Raw genomic sequence first — 18123 nt, 5'->3', positions numbered from 1 at the left:
ACCTCCACTTCCCATACATACATAGGTTTGCCATATACCCTATGAGGCAATAGTCCTTGTGCACCCTGAGAGGTGGTAGTTGTTGTAGCTTTCTGTCCATGTGAAAGAAGTCCACATAATCCCCTGAGGTTTCCGAAACCGGCTAATCCACCCCCTCAACTCTAAAACCGGTTAATTAGCCCCGTGAGGTCTCTAATACCAGCCAGGACACCCCCTAATCCCAATTAGGCTAGTCATAGTGGGAGTAACTTAAGTAATAACATAGCGCACTTCGAGAAATTTTTGCTTATGTGGCATGTAGTTAATGAGAAGTGGTAACATAATATGTTACTGTAACATAGCGCTTCCCAACACAAGATGAGTCTACAAGCCATTAAATGAAGCTACATATGACACTACTAGTATGTTACTTTGCACTATAAAGATAGTAACTTAGACTAGTGTCATATGCATGACACTAATACTCCGTATAAGTTACTCCCCACTATGACCAGCCTTAGAGTGGTTTTTGCTGGTGGTTTTGCTTGCGTGGCTCTGGACCATTGCCACGTCGGCTTGGTGGAAGGCGCGAAGCGATACGGGGACGCGCGTGAAGTTTTACTCAATCCCCAATCCGGTACGCAATCCCTAGTTCCCCTCTTCCTTCTCCCCTGTTCGCCGCCATGGCCGCCAGATGAGTCCCGTCCTCCTCTGTTCTGTAGTTCTTCTCTTTCCCTGTGTGTCTCCATGGCCGCCCCACCTACGTAATTCCTCCTCCATCGATCCCCCATTCTCCAGCGCCATGGACGAGGACCGCCCTCGTCATGGCTCAATGGAGCAGCGGCTGCTTGTCTTGGAGTTCCTGTTTGACTCGTGGTCTAGCCACAGCGGGCCGCCGATCCCCTATTGTTCTTGTTCATCTCTTCCTGTTCTTCAGGTAAGAAGTGGATGCTGGTTTCGTCAGAAAAGAAAAATGGATGTTGGTATGGCACTTGATGTGATCACTGGTGCCGAAACTATTGTTTCGCGTTCAAAAATATTTCAGGCTATTTCATGTTCTACACAAAAGGACAGAAACTTAGCCCGCTGGAATTTGATGCAACAAGTTTCAGAAAAATGCAAGTTGTTCCCGGGGAAGAAGAATATGACCAAAGTACCAGACGTGCAAACACAGGCGGTCAGTGAACATGTGTTTTATATTGGATCTATTTTCGTGAAGTTTCCATCAGCAATCGAACCCGAGGAAGAAGCGATCAAGCCAACGTTTAGAACGCCACCATGCAGTTGGTTTTTCGTTGGAAAGAATTCCGCTCCAAGTTCTTGTGTGACAACGTGAGAGTCAAGTTTTTCTTTTATCCAGTAGTACTAGTTTCGTTATCTTTTCTTTGAGTCCAGGTTCTTACGTGATCAATCTTGCCGGTTAGTTTTTTTTTCTGAAACTCATCACCCCTTTTTATTAGCTAGTAATTAAAACATTGTTTTTTACAAGCAAGGGCATGATGGCATCCGGTGCATCATCAAACCAGGAACTAGGGGAAGAAAATTTACAGATTCTAGCTAGCTCATCAGCCACAGCATTAGCTTCCCTATGGCAATGCTCATAACGCACGCATGTGAAATCCTTTGCCATGTGGAAACAATCATCCAAAATTGCAGCAGAGGAGCCTGACGTATTCCCCCCATCCTGCATAGCCAAAATTACGTCTGAACTGTCAGAGTTAACAATCACCTTTGAACAGCCAACCAATGTTGCCAGATTTAAACCAAACCGGAGTGCTAGAGCTTCTGCCATGAACACATCTGTACAGGCCCCAGCTACATTGTCACTTGCTGCCAAGAACAACCCCTTACAATCACGCAAAACAGCACCCACGGTTCCTTGAAGTGAATCAGCATCAAACGAGGCATCGACGTTTAGTTTGACATATCCTGTTGGCGGTCTCTGCCATGGGTTTCTTTTTTCTTTTGCAGAACTAGTAGCAGCCGCCGAGAAGTTCTCAGCAAGGGCACGGATAGATAGAACAATTTGGTTTGGTTGTTGAGTATGTTCCCCATGAACCAGCTTCCTCCTTTCCCACCACAAGAACCAGCATGCGATAGCAATGATCAAAGGTCCTTTTCCTTGCCCTAGAACCATTGTCTTATTTGTAGGAACAGATAACTAATATTCAAGAACAGCTTCTCCTGCTCGGTCGACAGTGCATCCCCGCTCAATCACCTCCTAGAGACCCAGCATATACCATACTTGCTTTGCTTTTGGGCATAAAAAGAGCATGTGCTTAACACTTTCAGCTTCTTCGCAAGCAGGACACTTCATGGATAGTTTCATATGCCGATCTGCTAAGTTTACACGGCAAGGAAGCGTGTCGTGTAGAGTTCTCCAGAGAAAGATCTTTATCTTAGCTGGACATGGAAGTTTCCAAATGAAATCCCATATCGGGTTTGGAGCTGCAGCACTTGGACTGTTTTCTCTTTCCACTTTACTTTCATAACAGTTTTTCCACACCTCTAGGTAAGCCAATTTCACCGAGAAGATACCATGCTTGGAGGGATGCCATGCCAAGAAATTAAGCATGTCAAAAGATGGGAGAGGAATATTCAGGATCCTCTCAGCGTCCGCCGGCCAAAAAGTTTGCTTAATCAGCTGTACATCCCATTGTCCCGTTGTTGGATCAATTCGATCTGAGACTTTAGTTAGTAACTGATTACCTCTCACAGTAATGGGCAGCCTTGAAGGAGACTGAGGGATCCAAGCATCAGTCCACATATTTACCTTCTGTCCGTCTCCGATACGCCAAATATGCCCAAGTTTGAGTGTTTTGACACCCTCCATTATACTTTGCCAAGTATAGGAGGCCTTCTTCTTTAGAGTAGCATTTAACAGATCCCCATCAGGGTAATATTTGGCTCGAAGAATTGTTGCACATAATGACTCGGTGCATCCAATAAACGCCATGCTTGTTTTGCTAGTAGCGCTAGATTAAAGCAATGGATGTCCCTAAATCCCATTCCACCTTCTTTCTTGGGAACACACATTTTCCACCAGGCGAACCAGTGCATTCTCTTGTGGTTGGCGTCGTCACCCCACCAGAATTGCGCCATCGCGTCTGTTATTCCCTTACATATTTTTTTAGGGATTTTAAAGACGGGCATTGCATATGATGGTATTGCCTGAGCAGCCGATTTGAGAAGTACCTCTTTCCCTCCCGACGATAAAATTTTCTCTTTCCATCCCATCAGTCTCTCCACAATTCTATCAATCAGATAGTTGAACTTGTCACTCCTATCAAGTCCCACTATTGCGGGGAGCCCCAAATATTTGTCATTGATCGTTTCAGTCATAATTTCCAAAGTAACACAGATTTGTGCTCTACTTTCAACCGGGGTACTTGGACTGAAGAAAATATTAGATTTTTCCACACTTACTTTCTGTCCAGATGCCGAGCAATATGCGTCAAGTATAGCCTTTAAAGTATTAGCATTCTGGTTATTAGCCTTCATAAGGATAAGTGAGTCATCTGCAAATAGGAGGTTTGTCACAGCAGGAGCATCACGACATACTTTAACTCCTTCCAGTGCTCCTGTTGCTTCAGCATGTGTTAACAGGGCTGTCAAACCTTCAGTGCATAATAAGAACAAGTAGGGGGAGAGGGGGTCCCCCTGCCTAAGGCCCCTTGATGGCTTAAAACATTCAGTCTCCTCCGAGTTAAACCGTACACTATATTGCACTGAAGACACACATTGCATTATCAGCTTCACCCAACTTACATCAAAGCCTAGCTTCAATAAAATAGCTTCCAGAAAGACCCATTCAACACGATCATATGCCTTGTGCATGTCAAGTTTTACCGCACACCATCCATCCTTTCCCCTCTTTTTATTCTTTATTGTGTGGAGACTCTCATAGACAATGAGAACATTGTTAGTTATAAGCCTACCAGGGACAAAAGCACTTTGAGTAGGAGATATAATTTCTGGAAGTAATGGTTTCAGCCGAGCCGCAATCATTTTTGAGATGACCTTATACACAACATTACATAAACTGATCGGACGAAATTGTGTGACCTTCTCTGGGGAATTTGTTTTAGGGATCATGACTATAACAGTATCATTCCAACCTGCAGGTATTGTGCATGTACTAATGGCCTGTAACACCTCCTCCACTAGATCATCACCAAGCATCGGCCATAATCCTTTATAAAAGATAGAATGGAGTCCATCTGGCCCTGGGGCTTTGAAGTCCCCTATATCAAAGAGAGCTTTACGAACTTCCTCGCTCGAGAAGGGTGCTGTCAGCGTGACATTCATCTCATTGGTAACCCTGCGCTGCACCTTAGAGAGAACTTGAGAGTCTGCATCAACCACTTCAGAACTAAACAAGTTAGAAAAATACTCAAGTATTAGAGCATTCAACTCGTCTGTTCCTTCTCCCCATACACCATTGTCGTCCATTAATTTTTTTATTTGATTACGCTTCTTTCTTGCCGTAGCAGCTCTATGAAAAAAGGCCGTATTTCTGTCTCCATGCAGTAGCCAATTCATCCTTCCTCTCTGGATCCAGTACATCTCCTCCTGGTCCAGTAGGTTTTCAATAAGAACTTGAACTTCCTTTAGCCACGCGCGACTTTCAGAACTCTTGCCGGTTAGTTAATTAGATAAGCTTTGTTTATAGTTTAAAAGTTTAAAACAAGGAAAAAGAGATAGAGTCCGGATGGAAGTTAGCTAGCACCTGGGTCGGTTCGACCAGATATTGAACTATGTTGTGTCTTTATTCACATTTGTTAATTTCTGAAACATCTCATATTATCAAATGGACATGTAAAAAATCATATTTACAAGCACCGGCTGCTCGTGCGTGCTGTAAATTAGCGTGTCTGCTGGAGCTACTCATGCGCGCCATCTTTTGCGGCGGCCATTGAAGCCAGCGCCCTAATGTGCGCAAAAAAGTGCTATTTCGACACTGTAAAAAAGTTTTAGCGCGGTTGCACACCTGTTGGAGATGCTCTTATATTTCAACTCGCATCGTACGCAGTACCATGGTAGTTGCTCGACTTCATAGAATACTTCAAAAATGACCTGATAGTGGCAGAAACCATTGGGCTGTGAAATAATATATCGCTCTTGTATAAGTAGACAGAAACTTACGCTGTATAGCGGCGCAGAGTGCAGAGTGACATGCCGTGTTTGCAGTAGGCAGCCATTGAAGTGCAACACAAAGCATGCCCAGACCAGGAATGGACACAACGTATACAACTCTGAAGATACAGAAAACAGCCCTTTCAGGGAAACGGTATTACAGGCAGAGTACATCCCTAAGAGATCTACTATGGAACGAACAACAAAACCAAAAGTAAGCTCCAGCCTAACTTCTTTCAAAGCGGTGATGGGTGTTGCTGGCGAATCTTGACGAAGACGAGCCGTGCTTTCTCGCACTTGGTGAATATTGCGAGTTGTGCCATGAAAAATCTTGTCCTTGAGGAGTAGAATAGTCACCGCCAGAGGAGCGATGGTGGTGATTATTGTAGGGCTTCTTAGGAGTAGATTGGGAGTCCCACCCATTTCCTTTGTACTTCTTGGATGGAAGATCGTCATGGTCCTCAGGAATCCAACCACCCCTAGCTCTGGATTTACCACGAGGTGTCTCCCATCTATCCTCGAATAGGGGGCTTTTTCTTTTGTGAGATCCATGAGGAGCTGATCTAGGGCCAGAGTCATTTTTCCATTTGTCCTTTCTACGACTATGCGACGACAACTCGCCTTTGAACCGGCCGGGCTGCAAAAATAATAACGTACACAAGATAAATACCCAAGCCATTCTTTATCAGCAGAGGAAATCATGAGATGCTTACCTTAGCACTATTTGTGCAGCCACGTGCGAAGTGACCATCTTCGCCACATTTGTAGCACAAGGTCGGAGTTGTCGCAACACTTGTCTCCCTACGTTGCTTGGCACATCCCTATGACCAAATGTTGGTTACTAGTCAACTGGCTTGAAAAGCAACAGATAGACACAGAAGGATAGAAAAATTAAAACTTACCAAACCAGTATGACCAGATTGGGCACAGTTATAACAAGTAACTTCTTTTGAACAACTATCAGAGAAGTCGGTGCAACAGAGGTGACCATTCTGGTTACACACATAGCATTTTATTTCCTGCATTGTCCAGCAAGATGGATGGTGAGGGAGAAAGCAAATTTGCAGTTTCATGACTAGACTTCAGCAAATAATTTATATTGTATTGCGTATTACTAAGTGGAAAAAACTTATATATGCAGATCCAGGAACTGGATTAGTATAGAAAATGGTAGGAAAAGCCTACCAGAAAAACGACCTGATTCATCAACTTTAACATAATTTATGAGCCCGCACAGTAAACAGGATTAACAAGTGTATCCTACCAATATAATCAACAAGCTCATGGCACAATACACTTATAAGACTTTTTCTTCAGATAAAAGTTTTGGGAAAAGTGTATCTTTCAGGCTGTCATAACCTTATTCAGAAACCAAAACAGAGCAGCACTTTGTTTCTTTTGTAGCTATAAAGAGGCAAGTAACCAACATACGAACACCTCATCTGCGGCAGCAAGACGAAAACTTGGAGAAGACAATAACGGCCAAAGAGAACTCACCTTGACATCATCTGGTGGATAATCATTGGAACATCCAAACATATCGTGGCCGGTTTCTCCGCATCTCAAACACAATGTGGTGTACTGCTGAGTATTCTTTGTGTGCTTATCAGGGCAATCTTTTGCCATATGACCTCCTTTTTTGCAGATGAAACACTCTTGACCCTACAAAAAGAATTAAGAGATATTTGATTACTGGCAATGACAACCACTGGCAAGAAGCATTTGTAGATCAACGCTATTTAGCATGTGAGCCCAAAATAATCTACACGTGCAACCCCCAAGCACAGACAATACAAACAATACAGACAACACTACTGGAATATCTGCATGCCAAAAAAAATTTGCAAGTAATCAGATTTAACCAAAATGAGATCATAAGTTATGAATATGCATGCATGCATGATCAGTCTCAAAGGAATATCTCTCCAAAGAAATCACAGTCATAAAACACGGATATCACTCCCATTCAAATAGTATTACAAGTACAACACATGAACAGTGAACGAATAGATCTGGAAAGCGCAAACTACTTGGAGCAAAAATGCAAAATACGAACTTGCATGATGGGTAGAAATGAGTTGTTGTTTAAATTAGGATTAACTGGAGAGTGGATTTGAACAGAACACATTCTGCCAATGTTTTTGGCTTTTTATATCTAATGTTGAAAATGGGTACGATCAAGTGTCCTACAATTTGTCGACTAAATTATATTGAATGACAAAGTTAATCAAGGTCTAAGCAAGGAAACAACCTCTGCCAAAGGAAACCATATACAGTGAGCTCATCAAGGGTATGAGTGGACATACCCAAGTCACGGAGCGATAATTCGTCCGAGCTAGAGAGACCAACCTGCGTGCACTGCTTCGCATTGTGTCCGAACAATCCACAAACGAAGCAAGGCTTCTTCCGCTTCTCCATTGGGCAGTTCACAGCTACATGACCTTCCTCACCACAGTTAAAGCAAGTCTCCAATATAGTTTCCCCAGGATCAAAGTATCTTGGTATACGCTGGCCATAAGCAGAAGCAACATAACTATCAGCTTACCACAGTTACCCATGTACAGGGAAATTCACTGCAAGGAAAAATTCACTTGGCACTTACAAGAAGCTTCCGCAGAACTGTGTTGTCGGATACAGGGGCATCAACGCCATTTTCGGTGGGCACTGATTCCACTGTCCCAGTTTGTCCCTCCTGGGCGCCAGCAACCTGAGGCTGAAAGAGAAAAATACATTCATCAACTACAGCTCCAGGAAGACTATCATATTGTTCCCAACAAAGGAACATCAAACACAGATGTCGATCCACTAATAAGATAAAATCAGCTGTTCTACACAAGCCAAGGTTTTCAATACACTATTCAGTTCACGAATGTTTTAGCGTGCACATGTTTTACTTACTGTTAACGGATAAAAAGAAAAACACTGTATCACTTTGATTTGTATGAGACCAAAAGTATGTGCCTTCTGTGTAGGAAAGAACAGCATACTGCCTTTTATACCGTTTCCAAAGAAGGAAATTGATAGTAGTACCGACCATTGACTCCTGGTAAAGCACAGTTAACCAAACGATCGTAGCAATAAGGCAGCAAGCAAAGAAGAATGCTCCCCTAGATCCAAACGTTGAAAAGGCAAGCTTCCAGTGCGCTCACACTTGAGGCAGTTGAACCACATACAAAGCTTCCAATTCAAGGTGATTCTACACGACATTGCTACTGAAGCCTCTATAAAAATCCTGTGTGCGTTCGATTCTTCGATTGCAAAAGTAAACACGTAAAATAGTAGTGCGTAATCATGAGCTGAGCGTGGGCCAGGAGCAATTACCTCCTCCTTGTCGGCGGCGGCGGCGGCGGCGGCGTCCTCCTTGCGCTGCTTCTTCCTCCTCTCCTTGCGGCGCTGCTTCTTCTTCTTCTTGTCCTTCCTCCTGCTGGGGTCGGCCTCGCCGAGCTCCACCACGGCGTCCTCGTCCACCTCCTCGTCGGAGGACAGGGGGAGCACCTCGGCGAGCCCGGGCTGGCCTCCCGCGGCCCCGCGCCGCCGCGCCCGCGCGACGATCTCGAGGGTGAGGTCCTCGTTGCCCGCCTCGTCCTCGTCGTCGCTGGGGGGCGCGCGGGGCCGCGCGGGAGAGGGCGAGCCGGCGTCGTCCAGATCCGGGTCGCGCCGCGCCTTCGAGCGCCAGCGCTGCGCCATCGCCGTCGGCGTCGGCGGCGCGGAGGCGGGGAGGGGGAGAGGGAGCGAACCCTAGCTAGCGTGGTGCGGCGGGGCAAGGTGGCGCGTCCCTCGCGGGAGGCGGAATATTCCGGTCCAACGGTTGGGTGGGCCGCGGCGTCGAGGGGGGAAGACGGCGGCCGGCAGCAGGTCGCGCGGGTGGGGTGTGGCGGGCCGGCGGCTAGGGCTTTTTTTTAGGAAGTGTGGCGGCTAGGTTTAGATTGGGGGAAGCGGTTTGTGTGTCCAGGTGCGCCTGCGCGCTGCGCTGGCTTGCTCCGGTTGTGTGGGCCGAGAGAGGCCGGTGGGCTGTTGGTGGCCTGCTGGGCTGCTAGGCCTACGCGGGATGGGCCAGCCGTTAACTCCTATTCAGCGCTTTAAACGCCCGTTAAAGGACATTATGAAGCAGGGTCTGGTCAAGCAAATACTCGCTCACCCCTCAAAAAAAAAAAAGCAAATACTCGCTCCATTCTGAATTACTTGTCTTAGATTTGTCTAGATACGGAGGTATCTAGCACTAAAATGAGTCTAGATACATCCGTATCTAGACAAATCCAAGACAAGTAATTCGGAACGGAGGAAGTAGGTGATGGGACTTCGATGGCGAAATGGAGCAATAACTGGATCCCTAGAACAGAGCTAATGAGGCCACTTGTGTCTAGAGTGGCAAACTCACCTCAACTAGTTGTTGAACTAATTGATTCAGGTAATGCACGATGGAATATGGAGACTTGCGCATCAATCTATACAAACGAAAGATGTCAGAATGCATGGGAATATGGCTACGAGTTGCACATGTGCTATCTGTGGAACTCCGGACTTATGGAAGCATAGCCTGATGGAGTGTACGACCGCTCGATGTGTTTGGTCATTGGTTGACCAGGAGCTAATTGATGAATTAATGATCAATACCGAACAGAATGCAAAGAGGTGGTTATTTACTGTGATTGGGCAACTTTCCCATGAGAAGTTTATCAAGATAGCAGTCACCCTTTGGGCCATATGGCGGGCGAGACGAGAGCTGATTCACGAAGGAATAAATCAAAGCCCTCCGTCGACATATATGTTCATTACCCATTTCATCTCAGAGTTGAAAGAGGGTCAGCAGCAAACACAGAACCAGGTGATTAATCCGGTGATTGCAGCCCTGAGGAGATGGATTCTGGCTATTGTAGGGTACACCAAGATCAATGTCAATGCCTTTGTTTCACGTGGAGTTGGTGCAGTTGCGGCTGTGTGCAGGAACAACAATGGAGGATACCTTGGATCTTCTGTGTATGTCATTCGAAGGTTGACAGATCCGCCTACACTTGAAGCTATTGCATGGAGGGAAGGTTTATCTCTTGTGGAAGATCTGGGGCTCCAAAATTTGGTGATTGCATCTGATTGTCAAACGGTGGTGAAGCATATCAAAGATAGATTGGGAGGAAACTACAGTGGTGAAGCATATCAAAGATAGATGGGAAGGAAACTATGGTGGAGTAGTGAAAGAAACAGTTTCTTGGCAAACTTCATTTAATTCCTACAGTTTTAAATTCGAATCTAGAGGCTCAAATGTTGAGCCTCACAATCTAGCTAGGCATGCTGTAAAGTTGGATCATGGCCGCCACATTTGGTTGGGGCTACCACATGACATTGATGTAATACCAGTAGCAATACCGACTAATAAATAAAGCCTAGCAGATTTGCTCAAAAAAAATTGAGGTTAACGAGTAACCTTCAACGGTCATTTTTGGTGGCCTTAAAGCGTGTCAAGTGATGCGTCCATCCATCGCCACATGTCATGTGGTGGCCATACCCTCTAGATTTCACGTTTTTTCCTGTACGCGTTGTTAGGTTTTAGATGAGTTTTTTGGAGGGGGTTTTGGCTTTTCGGTCTATGCCTAGTTTTTCCTGTATTTTGGAGAAAAAACATGATTTTTTTTGTGAGAAAAAAATTATGCTTTCACAGGAAGCACATATTTGCTTTTTGTGGGGACACAGATTTGCTTTCATAAGTTGTGCTTCTCGGAAATGAAAGAAAATCCAGGATTTTTGTGTACTTCCATGAGAGAGTAGAAATTTTCTGCTTGTGGAGGAGCATCTTTGTTTCCGCCAGAATCACAAATGTGCTTCTCGGAAAGGGATAAAAATTATGATATTTGTTTTGCATGAATTTTTTTGGCTCGTCGTGAGATTTTTTTTTGCTTCCACAAGAAGCACAACATAGCTTTTCTGGAGGTTGTGCTTCTCGGAAAGGGAAAATTTGGTGGAAAAAATTGTGCGGATTTTTTTTGTGTTTCTAGGAGAAGCGCATATTCGCTTATATGGACACACATATTTGTTCCCGAGAGTTGTGATTATCAGAAAGAGAAAAAAAATGGTGATTTTCCATTTTGCATGGATTTTTTGTGTGCTTCCACGAGAAGCACATATTTGCTTTCGCGGGAAAGCATAGTTGTGCTTCTTGGAAAAAAGGAAAAATCACAATTTTTTGTCTTCTACGAGACACGCAAATTTGCATCTTGTGGAGCCACAGATTTTTTTTGTGAGTTGTGCTTCTCGAAAAGAAAAAACTGGAAAAAAATCGTGTTTCTGCCTCCAAGTTTTTTTGTGAAAACAAGTTCGTTGAAACCAATTAACATGGGATATAGTTTCGAAGATCTCGACGCTAGAAATTCAGCGGTGCAAACAGTTGGGAATTTGGATGCACAGTTTCGAGATTTTTTTAAAAATAAACATATGTATGAAAGAAAAATAAAAAAACTCCTGGGTTATGACAAGTTGCACACATGCAATGCACCACTTTTCAGTGCGAGAGACGGTGGGAGCAAAAATGCTAAATCAACGGGCTCGTTACAGGAGTATTACGGGCCATACCCTTAATTCTCTTCGCGCCGCTGTTTTTTAGGTGGGTGGGGCCTGTCCCACCCCCTTAAACAAATCACAATGTGCCAAATCTCAACCAGTCCGTAAAACCCCTGTAAAAATCCCTGAATGTAGCATTACTCCGGTGGGAGTGACGACCTTTGCAAGGGGGTGACCCGTAACTTGTGATTTCGTTGTTAAAGGGTTACTCATACGTGGGCACACCTATACCTCGCTTGACGCGAGTTCGGTGGTAGCATCGCCCAAAGCGAGTGCCATACTGGGCCGGCCCAGCCACCCGGTAATGCACTGCCTCTGTTTTTTTTTTGTCTTTTTCACATTTTTTGTTTGGGAAATGTTTTCCCTCGGCTGGCTGATCATCCAGTTGCATCCGCCACCTTCTATGCTTAGCACATGTCATGTAGGGTCCACATGAACCGTTCTTCACTTCCTTATCCTAGCAGCAAGCCACAACCATACGTTTTATAATCCCGTTGACTCCCTCCTCCATCCTCATCTCCATGCGCATGGTCGTCTTCTACTTCTTTCCATATCGCATCCATCCTCCTTATTCCACACCGGGTAGAGCATGGCGTCGTGACATGTTCCATTGAGCAGCTCTGCAGCTTCCCGCGGGCACGCCACGGCACTGTGCTCCTGCCCTAGCCGCTGTTCAACCTCCTCATGAGCCAAACAGGAGTAGCCGCACAGCTCAGTATCATCCCCCACCTCCTCTAACCAAAGGTAGGATAAGGTGAACAACAGCGGTGCCATTATTATGACACTACGGTACGCAACACCCCTCCTCCATTGCTGAACCAGACTGAGCTCCTGCTCGAGGCATGTCCGCTGCCGGCTCATGTTTTTTACCGTCGTGGTCGCTTCTTGCCGCCTCCTGTCTGTTATGCTGAGCACTACGAAGCTGTGAGTTTCTGCAACAAGTCATTTGTTGCAAAATATCAGCAACAAGGCCTATTTTGCAAAAAGAAAAAAATCTTCAAAACTTTTTGCAACATGACCCTTATTGCAAAAAAAAAAATCCACAAAAAGACCTCTGTTGCAAACATTTCTGCGGCAAGTTCTCCGTTGCAAAAAAAATCCGCAACAAGAGTTGTGTTGCAATAATGAAGGCGCTGGTGGGCCACTCGATGTGGCTAAACGGACGGCTCGCGACCCGGCCGATCTTCTAAAAAGATCAGCCGGCTAAGGGTGTGCTACGTGTCGGCCGGTGGATCTTTCTAAAAGATCCGCCGCCTCGCAAGCCGTTCGATCTAGGTTGCTCAGGGTCCAATCTCTCTTTGCAACAAGATATTGTTTCAGAAACAACGATGACTATTGCAACAAGAGCTTTGTTTTAGAAATACATTAATGACTATTGCAATAAGAGTTTTGTTACAGGAACATTGATGACATTGCAAACCATCTCTATCGTATCATCCCTCTTTCAACAAGAGCTATGTTTCAGAAACACCGTTGACTATTTGCAACAAAAACTTTGTTTCGGAACATGTCGCGCAGAGCTAGGATGGATCTAGCAGGAGGACTCCCCTGACACAGACATCACCGACAGAGAGGTCGTGCATTGTGTCGCACGCCACTGGAACGACAACTAGGCCCTGTGGAGCTCAGGCATAATTAGCGTCATCGGCCGTCCGACTGCCTAGGCGACGGCAAGTGAGGCGGTGAAAAAAAGAGGAGGTATGGAAGTGGGGCGACGAAGGCCTGCCTCGCCGGCAAACGATGGCTGTCGGAGCAGGCCGGCGGGAAGCACGGGCGAGCGCATGACGTGCGCAAGCATCTCCGTCGAGGTGCTGTGTTGGGACGAAAGGATCAAGCGAGATGGGGATAAGATACAAGGCAGAGGTCTACTGTTGCAAAAGACGTGGTGGTGGGATCCATAGGGGACGCGTGACGGAAAACCGATGGGGCGGACGCGTGCGTGATTATCGGCCGGCTGATGAGAAGCGTTTCCCATATGGCCATATTCTAAAAAGATATATGCGAAAAACTATACTTTGTATACATTTTTGAAAAGCGTTAATTATGTATTTAAAAAATGTTAAACCTGTATAGAAAAAATGTTTTCAATGTATATGAAAAATGTATAAGAAAAATGTATAATGAGTATGGAAAAAGGTATACATTACAAAATAAGTTTTAAAAATTCTAATATTTTATTTGGAAAATGTTAAACATGTATATAAAAAAATAATGTGTCTTAAAAAATTAGTATAAAAATACAAAATTTTAAAAATTGACCGTGTATCAAAAAGTGTTAATCATATAATTTAATTTTGTTAAATATGCATTAAAAAACGTTCCTAAGGTATACCAAAAAAATTACAAAGTCTATGAAAAAGCAGTCCTGAAACACTAATATTTGAAAAAAAAACGTTAATCAATTATTTCGAGAAAGGAAAACTTGTTCTAAAATACGCTCCTGATGTATAAGAAAAATGCATAACATGTATGAAGTCTTTTGAACAAAAACGTAAATTTACAAAAATGGTGAACTTGTAAAAAATATAAATCATATAATTTAAAAATGTTAACTATGTATTAAAAACTGTTATGATATATGCAAAAATCTAAAATGTGTATGAAAAGAGTAGTTATCAAACATTAGTTTGTTAGAAAGGTTAAATGTATATAGTAAATATAAAAAATGTACAAAAATGTCCTTATTGCATAAGTAAAATATAAAAATATGTATGCTAAAAGCAGACATGTGTCATAGAAAAAATGGTGAAAACCAAAGAACTGTAAGAAAGAAACACCTCAGAAATGGAGAAAATGGAATCCCCGAAGAAAACAGTGAAAACCTAGGAGAAAGTGAAAAAGAAACAAACTCGACGACAAACAAAGAAAAGTGATGAAAACTAAGAAAGAAACAAAAAATGAAAAAAATAGAAAAGAAAAAACCACAGAAATAAATCAAAGAAGACAGTGAAAGCAAGAAAAACTGGAGAAAAAACATAAGAAAACAGAAAAAAACCAGTGAAGAAAAAAATTAAAGAAAATAAAAAACAAAACAAAACAACCTGGCCAATACCTGGAAGAAACCTACACAAAAAAGTAAAAGAAAACCATGATCTAAACCCAACAAACGGAACTCAGCGAACCGGAACAAAATATACTCCCTCCGTTTCTAAATGTAAGTCTTTTTAAAGATTCCAATAAGGGACTACATACGAAGCAAGATGAGTGAATCCGCACTCTAAAATGTGTCTATATACATCTGTATGTAGTTTGTATTGAAATATCTAAAAAGACTTATATTTAGAAACAGAGGGAGTAGTTAATAAAAAATACACAAAATGGCCCGGGCCTGTAACTACAATAGGGTAGAAAGTTTCAGGCAAGACAGAAAGAGCATTGGTACTAGCGACCTCCTATGTGACGCTCTTTGCGTCAAGTTGCTGAGGTTTCACACAAGCATGTCTTCAACTGGGCCGACCCATAAAGATAGTGACGTGCACTATAGCTTAAAAGAAAAATTGCGCCACGGGGGATTCGAACACAAGATCAACTGCTATAGACGTGCGTTCCTACCAGGCAGAACCTATTTGGCGCTGCATGCGCCTGTTTCTTCGGTTTTCTGCTAACCGGCGCCTGCAGCCACTTTAACTGGACTCGGCCCATTTTTTTTATGTCTTAATTCGCAAAAACAGCGCCGTTTGTAGATCAAAAACGAGACCTCCCGCATGCAGGTAAGCTGGTCTAACCACCGCGCCAGCGACTGGGATCTGATACCATTTATCTTTCTCATATTTTTTTCTTTCCTTTTTCTTTTTTCTTCTTTTTTCCTTTTTTTGTTTCTCGTTTTCTGTTTTTTCTACTTCTTAAAGGTTCGATGAACTCTTCGCAAATACGTGAATGTTTTCTTCAAATCAATGTTTTTTGTAAAAAAGCTGATGAACTTTTTCTAATTTGACGAACTTTTTTCAAATTGATGATTTTTTGAATCCACGAACTTTTTTAATTTTGATGAACTTTTTTTACAAAATCCATGAACTTTTTTGGAATTTGATGAAATTTTTTGAATTCGATGAACTTTTCTTTGAAAACAATGATTTTTTTTTCAAATTTGTGAACTTGTTTCAAAATGGATGAAGATTTTTTCGAAATTGATGATCTTTTTCCATTTTTCACGAATCTTTTTTCAGAATTCATGTTTTTTTGTGAATTTCTTTTTCAAAAAATTAACTCTGGTTATATAATATATCTCTAGAGCAAGGGTCAAATGAACCTCCTTTATGGTAGTTGACAATCTTGGCTTCTCAGTCCGGTGGTCCGTGTGTTATTTTGCTATACCTTAGGTGAATGGTTTGAGTCCCAGTTTTTGCATGTTACACCACTAGGTTTTCTTTTTTTTATAGTTTTTTCTCCTCGATTTGGGCCGGCCTGCTAGCTCCCGCGGCGAGCGCTGTTAGCGCTAACCGGATCCGTGGGGCAGTGCAAATCCTTTCATTAATGAAGTTCCGCCCTGACACTCCCATTATTGGCTTCCTTCCCTGGGGACCGCTCGGGCGAAGGCAGAGCATGGAATGATCGTAGGGGCATCCTTCCTAGGTGGAAAAGACGTGTGTGACTAAAACCAGGAGGAGAAGTCCATTTTCAAATGGCGACAGAAAGAAAGGAATCACGAAATAGAAGAAAAAGTGCACTGTGCTGGCAAATGTGGAGAATAGCCATCCATCTTTCATCAATGAAATTGTTCCGTATGGGTAGCAAATACACATATCAGAAGAGCCAACCCGAAAGCACTTGCTTCAAAGAAGCAGCAGTTACCAAGAAATTCCTGTTTCAAGTCAGTATATCTCGATAGAACCAATTCCAATCCAGGTAGTGTGAACAGAGGATGTGGAAGTTCTGTTTCCTTGCCTTGTCAAGCATTTCATCTGACACTCTATCTATACTATAGCTAGATCAATTCCTATTCTTTCTTCCAGGCGACTTTACTCCAAAGAATTTTTCCTTCTTATCTTGACTCGATCTCACGAAATTGGATTGATTGGCACACCGCGCATCTGGCATTCGCTTCTCCTATCTATCTCTTCCAACTAAGCTGATCACTGGAAAATATGAAATCCTGCAAGCAATCATTCCAGAGCCAACTACGAAGATACCTGGTCTTCCACTCTGTTCACTGGAGGAAAGACAAGAAAGTAAACAATTCTTCAAAGGAATTGGCTCTACCGGAACAGAGGAATTGGCTCGCTCCTTCGCTCGCTGGGTAAGCATAGAATGCACACCAGTCTGGTATCAAAGCGTATCTACTTGAAAAGGAGACTACTTGAACAGATGAAATGGAAGGAAGAAATGAAAGTTCGATCTACCAACGTAGAGTCCGCCCCTCCCAGGAAGAAGAAATTTGCTACTTTGACTCATCAGTTGGTAAGTCTGTCTATGAAGTTCAGTGCCCAGAAAAGAGAAAAAAAGACCAAAACAAGCTTTTTCAAGCTCTACAAGTCCTATATATATAGTGTTCCACTAGATAGCCGTGTTAAACTAGTCCAGTCTTGCCGAGTGGCCTTATCTTCTGGTTACCTGGTCCGGTACTTCTACTTCGAGAGTGAGTTAGTAAACAGGATCAACTTTATGATCCATTTTGAGAAATTGCAATCACAGAATCAGAACGAGTGGGTCTAGAGTCCATCCTCACACAGTTGAAATGCTGCTTCTCCCTTCTCCTTACCAAAAGAAAGTGGATCTCATAGCCTCTGACAATTCGAAAAGTAGGTCTCAGTCTCATTTTCAGATGCAATTTTCCACCGGAAAGAGAATCCCATATTCTTTAAGCCAAGCCGCCAATCCTAGGGTCAATGCGGAACAGGAAACCATTGCTATTTGAGCAGTTAGAGAATCGAAATTCCACTCATTTAGAAATCGATCGGCGAATGCCAGAGGAAGGATAAGGGGAGCCTACACCAACGTAGTCTTAGCCCTAGAACACATGGAGCTTGGAGCACTGATAATAAGTCTGTCTGATTTTCAAGGAGTTTATGAACAATCACCACATCCATATTGAGGAGAAAGCTCACTCAGGCTACTGAACTTGTAAATACAGTTGCGCTCATGATAGGGATTCCGTTTATGGCGTGAGGTGAAGTTAGAAGCATACCTGGATATATACTCATAGTGGCTTCCATACCTATCTCCGGTAGAACTAACAAAATAGAAACCTATGACTAGTAGACTCATACGAAAACTTGAAAGATCTATTTCATTAGAAGAGAAAGTTCACTAATCTATGGCCTAGAAAGCCAAAAGAAATGATCAGTCCAATGACAGAAGGACAGAAGCGCGTTCCCTTCGTCCTCAATGTGCGTCCACAGCTTACTCGAGTGCTTGAGATATTCATTTGGTTTAAGGCACCTTCATCGTAGGAAGGAAAAAACCCGGATCCCCGGGCGGATCATTCCCTCTAACAAGCTAAACAAGAGTCCAGGAGCGAGA

General features: G+C 43.3%; 1 protein-coding gene across 1 annotated transcript; it reads right to left on the bottom strand.

Moving 5' to 3' along the window:
* Positions 1 to 5080: 5080 nt before the first annotated feature.
* On the bottom strand, positions 5081 to 9018 carry LOC125521282 (uncharacterized). Its single transcript, XM_048686346.2, has 7 exons — positions 8437 to 9018; positions 7718 to 7828; positions 7465 to 7623; positions 6613 to 6777; positions 6018 to 6134; positions 5829 to 5936; positions 5081 to 5752 (listed from the first exon to the last, which is right to left on the bottom strand). The coding sequence occupies exons 1-7, from the start codon at positions 8800 to 8802 to the stop codon at positions 5342 to 5344; spliced, it is 1437 nt and encodes a 478-aa protein (XP_048542303.1). The 5' UTR covers positions 8803 to 9018; the 3' UTR covers positions 5081 to 5341.
* Between the last annotated feature and the right edge of the window lie 9105 nt (positions 9019 to 18123).

Source organism: Triticum urartu, chromosome 7A (genome assembly GCF_056163025.1).
Source record: "Triticum urartu cultivar PI428250 chromosome 7A, HENAU_Tu73, whole genome shotgun sequence".
Lineage (NCBI taxonomy): Eukaryota > Viridiplantae > Streptophyta > Magnoliopsida > Poales > Poaceae > Triticum > Triticum urartu.
This window is presented reverse-complemented; position numbering and strand designations above follow the sequence as displayed.